The sequence below is a fragment of the Coenobita brevimanus genome, chromosome 100 (genome assembly GCF_032717465.1).
Source record: "Coenobita brevimanus isolate Jiangsu-jjx chromosome 100, ASM3271746v2, whole genome shotgun sequence".
Classification (NCBI taxonomy): domain Eukaryota; kingdom Metazoa; phylum Arthropoda; class Malacostraca; order Decapoda; family Coenobitidae; genus Coenobita; species Coenobita brevimanus.
In genome coordinates, this window is record NC_137053.1 from 31,681,002 (window position 1) to 31,687,079 (window position 6,078).

The window sequence follows — 6,078 nt, forward strand, 5'->3', positions numbered from 1 at the left end:
ATTATTCAGACTATGCATAGGTACTTCTTTATTCCCAAATTCATGGAAAGAAGCCAATATCCAGTTCCAAAGAAAGGAAGTTCGTCTGACCCCTCCAATTACAGACCAATAGCTGTCACATCTTCTCTTGGTAAGATATTTGAAACTTTAATTAATAAGCATATTGTTAAACATCTTGAATCCAACAACTTAATTAGTGATAGACAATACGGTTCTCGCCATGAAAGATCCACCATTGACATACTCAATCTCTTAACTCATACCCTCCATCAATCAATTGATCTTTTTGGAGAAACTCATGCAGTAGCTCTTGATATCTCTAAAGCTTTCGACAGAGTATGGCACCGTTCCCTGCTGTCCAAACTCCCTTGCTATGGACTAACGTCTTTTATTCCTTTGATTTCTTCTTATCTTAGTGACAGGAAAATAAGAGTAAAAGTAGATGATGTATATTCGAATTTCCACTCAATTAACGCCGGCGTGCCGCAGGGATCAGTTCTGGCGCCAACCCTATTTCTGGTTCATATTAATGATCTCTTATCTGTCACTCACAATCCCGTTCACTCATATGCAGATGACTCAACACTACATAGTTCATTCACACTCAGACATCCATTTACAAAGTCAATTATCTCTACCTCTCAACTCAGTACAGCCATCTCCATAAATCAAGATCTAGCTACAATCAGTGAATGGGGACAAAACAACGTTGTCTCTTTTAGTGCTAGTAAAACTAAATATATACAGTTTACTAATAGACAGATATTGCCAGATTCGTACATTACCTTCAGTGCTACTAATATTCCCATCTCCAAAAGTATTGAAATTCTTGGTGTCTCACTTAACAGTGCCCTCAGCTGGACCTCTCATGTCAGATCACTTGCTAAAACCGCCTCAAAGAAACTTGGATTATTGTACAGAGTCCGTAACTTCTTCGCTGATGAGCAGTTAGCTATAATTTATAAGAGTCATGTGCGCTCTCAGCTTGAATATTGCTCACCCTTGTGGAATGGTTGTGGAGAGGTTGCATTAAGACAACTAGACAAAATTCAGAATAAAGCTGTTAGAATCATTAACAACCCTGCCGTTACATATAAACTACCTCCCCTGCAAGTAAGAAGGAATGTTGCCTCCCTTGCATTATTTTACAGATATTTTTTTGGCAAATGCTCAGACGAAGTTGCATCCATGGTGCCACCTCTCCATGCCTTCCCTGATGCTACACGGGCATCTGGTAGCGCTCATGACTGGAATGTCACTCAACCATATTGCAGAACTTCTGCCTATCAGAATTCTTTCATTCTCCGAACTGCATCTCTCTGGAACTCGCTTCCCCAGAGTTGTTTTCCTCCAAATTTCAACCCACAACTGTTCAAGTCTAACTGTTACAGATATTTTATGAATAGAGGACACCAGTAATCTGGTGTATGGATTATTTTTTTTTCCCCATTTGTTTTTCCTTCCTCCGTTCTGTTATTTAAAAAAAAAAAAAATGGGCATCATGTAAACAACTATGGATGCCGCGGGGGTAATCCATACGGTATCGTACCATACAGTACGGAATGTCCCCAAATTAAAAACCATTTACAGACCCCAGTGCCCCACAAAAAAATCAACCAAACGTTAAGAAAAGTATGTGATTGTGTTGCTGGTAATGGTGCTAAGTACCATATGTGAAAATGTTGCTGAGAATTTAGTGCAAGAGGGTTTCATTTTAGACCAAAAATAAGTGCATTTCTTTTTACTTTTGAACAGTGATTATGTTTATTTGAAGCCATGCATACTGCATTTAAACATTTATATGTGTGATATGAGGCTTACATCTAAACAAATCATATGTATTATTTAATATAAATTTTTGAAAAAATTTGCATGAGGGGGACGTATCAAACACTGCTCTACAATATGCCCCCACAATGTAATTTGCTATGTGTATATTATTTTCTCTCATCTGGCAATAACTAATGACATTAAGTGTATTTCAGACCTTCACCATGCCATGCAAATTTACTCCAAAGGGGCTTTGGCAGAAAGGTAGATTTGGCCTTGAAGAAGCCTTCTATCACTGGGTCAAGACCCAGTGCAGCATCAGGGCAGCCTGCAACCTCGATGGGGTCAAAGTGATGACCTTACGGGTACGGAAATTGGTTTATTGCATTGTTGAAATTTTTTATTTGGATACTGCTACATTTCTTGTCCTCAGTGCTGAATGACCTCACAAATCCCAGTGCTTGGCTTGTGGCCAAATTTTCATATTCCATTGCATTCCATGTATTTCTTTCCTTTGATAACTTAACAAGGATTAGCCAAATTCTTAATTCTTCATTGCAGGATGCCTTCAAAAGGTCTCGGCAGCACTCTGATGGGAAAACGTTTGTTTCATTGAAGAACAATGTCCACAAGGTGTTCACAGAGGCCCAGGAAAAGCACCTGCCAACATAGGCAATAAAAATTGCCAAGATGTTCTGTGGGTTGCCTGCAAAGGAATTCAGGCACCTGGCATACAGGTATGCCAGTGCCTGCAAGTCACCTGCAATTCCTGATGCCTGGGAGAAGGAGGAGGCTGCCACAAGGGACTGGTGCTATGCCTCTATGGTGCGTCATCCGGAGCTTGCCCTGAAGTCACCTGAGGGAATGTCGATTGCCAGAGCAGTAGCCTTCAACAAGATTTCTGTTAATGCCTTCTTTGAGGCATATGCTGATGCTGTGGAAAAGCATCATTTCACCCCTGACAGGATCTGCAACTTAGATGAGACCAGTTTGTCAATGGTCATGAAACCTGTCAAGGTTGTGTGTGAGAGGGGACAGCCAGTAGCCTCGTAGATCTCTCGCAAACGAGATGCCACCATGACTTTTGTGGGGGTTATAAATGCTGCAGGGCATTACATTCCCCCAGTATTTATAATCCCCAGAAAATGCTGGAATGACTTGTTCATGAGAGGGACAATTGATGGCTCAAAGGGCATTCCATCAGACTGGATGGATGAATGGAGTATGCTTTTTGGAGACTTTGCAACACGTCCAGGTCAAGACGTACTGCAAGTGGAAACAAGATAATGCTCATAATCGACAATGCTGAGTGTCATAGCATTCATGCAATAGAATATGCCATCAAGGATGGCATTGTGACTGTGACCTTCCCTCCCCATACGACTGACAAGACAGCCTCTGGACTTTTCTGCATTTGGCCCCTTCAAGACCTATATGCGAAGTCTCCTATCAGACTTTGCTCTGACACACCCTCACACCCACATCTCAGAACACATGCTGCCCGAGTTTGCCTCTAAAGCATGGATTAGGGCATGTACACCTTCAAACGTTCTCAGTGGTTTCTCAGCCACTGGTATATGGCACATAAATAGGAATATCTTCCCTGGTGAGGCCTTCCTAGGGTCTCAAGTGAGCGAGAGGCAGCCACCAACACTGAAGCCAGTGGAAGAGAATGAAGGTGTACATTCACCAGCTCTGAGTTCCTCATCCAACATCACTGAGGAACATCCCGCTGTGGAGGCAGCTTCTGTCAGGGGTAAGCAGTCGACCTCTACCTCCAGCCCAGCCCTTCTGGACACTTCCAGCCCAGCCCCTGTGATCACCTCCACCTCCAGAGTTGACGTCACCCCAGAGTCCATCCGTCCCTACCCTAAAGCTGCTGCACATCCGCTTGGAAAGGGGAGGAAGAAAGTAAGAGCCTGCATCCTCACTGAAGATGAAGAGGCCATCTGCAGCCTAAGGGCCAAAGAGGACAGGAAGAGAAAAAAGTTGCAGAAAATGCAGGGGAGGAAGCAGAAAGCAGTGGCTGCACCCCAAGACAGCCCCAATGAGGATGACACTGGGTTAACATTGCAACTGGATGACTCATCAGAGTATTCCGATGAAGCACAGGAGGAGGACTTGGATGCACCTTATCCCTTCCAAGACAAGGAGCCAGCAGAAGGGGACTTTGTGTTGGTGGAGCTTGAGCTTTAGGAGGGGCGTCATATGGGCTCAAAGGTACATTATGTTGGCAAAATCCTCAGTATTGAGAAGAATTGCCAATATAATGTATCTATCCTGCGAATGAGCTCCAAGTTTGGCTTCAAGGACACCCTCTATTTCCCCCATAATGAGAATCTGTGCCAAGTGACAAGGGATAGGGTAAAAGGGGTTTTGGTGCCTGTAAAAGCAAAGACTCAGAGGTTGGCTAGGACCTTACGTTTCCAGCCACCTCTGACTTCATTTAATATGTGATAATTTGTTTCTTTGTTTTTACTTAGCCATTAAATTCCAATATGTACTGTATGTTGTTTCCCAGCTTTACATTTGGAAGTGCCTTTTTCTATTTTTTCTACTTTAATAAATATGTGTGTGTATTAGTTTTGCTTTATTTTACATGACAATAATCATTATTGCCTAATTTAAAAATATTGGATACATGAAAATTTTATTGTATGGTATGCCCCCACACCTTGTGTGGACTGCCCCACCATAGGGGGTGGTCCATACACAAGGTCACATTTTGAAAAATCCCTTATAACCGGACCCTAAATTATTTTTCATTATTGGACCATATGTCAAAGAAAGCCCTATGCCAGAGGTATATTTTCCTACCACTGTTTCTGATTTAGGTTCTTTCCCTGATTTTTTGTGAATATTTTCCCACTACTAATACGTTACATCCCCATATCACCCTACTCACAACTTATAAATGACCTCCACAGAATATTGGCACCATTACACAGTTTTTTCCCCTTGTTTAAGGCTTTTACCTCACTCAGTTGTCCCACAAATACATAATGACACAGTGGAACTATTCTTACTTATTACTATAGAGGGACAACGAGAGACACAGCCAGCCCAATGGAAACTCTCACCAATACAGACCAGTACCTCACTCTCCTCCTAGTCCATAAACACTGATGTCAACCTGGCACCTATTATGTCCCACAAAGACAAATCTCTCATCCACTTGAAGTCACTTGTGAGACCCCAGATGCCTATTATAGAGGTTATCGTGGACGTCCAGACTAGGTTGTCCTACACACTCTTTGCAGTAGGTAAGCCTCAAGGAGGCAAGTAGTTAACATGCCCCACATTCTCTTCATCCATACAAACTCCCATACACACTGTCTTCCCAGAGTTTCCTTAGAGCTACTAAGCATGTCCTCATGTGCTCCAATACATCTTTATACACAGAACACCTGTACTGCATCCAATCCAGGACGTCTTATTGTAAAGTAACAAGGGTAAAGCAACAAGATGTCAGGGAGAATGAAACTTACATACGGGACCAGAGAGTGGTACAGTATACATTTAACAATCCTCAATATATCTATGGACAGATCTGCGGTTTCTGGGTGGCAGGGTCTCAGGCTGACAATCCTCATCGTCTTCCACCACAGCTGATGGCTTGATCAGCCTCTGTTCCATTCCTATATAAGGTTTCACTTTCTGAGCTGCTCTCAGCTCTACAATATCGTCAAACATGTTTTTCAAGCTATAAGCACCACCACCACCATCACATATCACTTCTATCACTTTATATGGTCCCACCCATTTCTAATTCAGTTTCTGGTCCATACCTGGCTCAGGGTTTTCATTTTTCACCCATATTAAGTTTCCACACTCGACCACTTGGTTCTTCCGTCTCCGGTTGACTACTTCACGGAACTTGCGAGCCATGTTCAAAGAGGTTTAATGTATAAGATCACCAGCCACTGCCACTGCCTCCTGACGTTTCTCATTACCTATCACTGGTAAGTTCACACCTATCTGTCTGGGGGCGTGTCTTGAGAAGAAAACAAAATGGGGTTGTTCGCAAATTGATCTAATCACAGTACCGTTCAGAACACGTTGACATTCATTCAAGAATTTGGGCCATCAGAGGGGGTGACCTTTACACAGGTTTGCCAGCACAGGCTATTCCCACGGGGGTGATAATTATGGAGTTGCATAGCGTATTTTGATGTAGGAGGAGCAAAGGTCTTTGAATTGTTGCAAGGTAAACTACCCTCCATAATCCAGGACGAGAAGTGTTGGTACCCCATAATCACACAAATACTCTGAGAAGTTAGCACATACCTCACCAGCAGTGTTAGTCCT

The 6,078-nt window shown here is 42.7% G+C and overlaps 1 protein-coding gene across 1 annotated transcript; it reads left to right on the top strand.

Annotated features, from left to right (window-relative positions):
• Window positions 1-3,204: 3,204 nt before the first annotated feature.
• Window positions 3,205-3,966, top strand: LOC145414619 (uncharacterized). Its single transcript, XM_080284145.1, has one exon. It carries the CDS (start codon window positions 3,205-3,207, stop codon window positions 3,964-3,966), a length of 762 nt encoding a protein of 253 aa, XP_080140271.1.
• The last annotated feature ends 2,112 nt before the right edge of the window (window positions 3,967-6,078 follow it).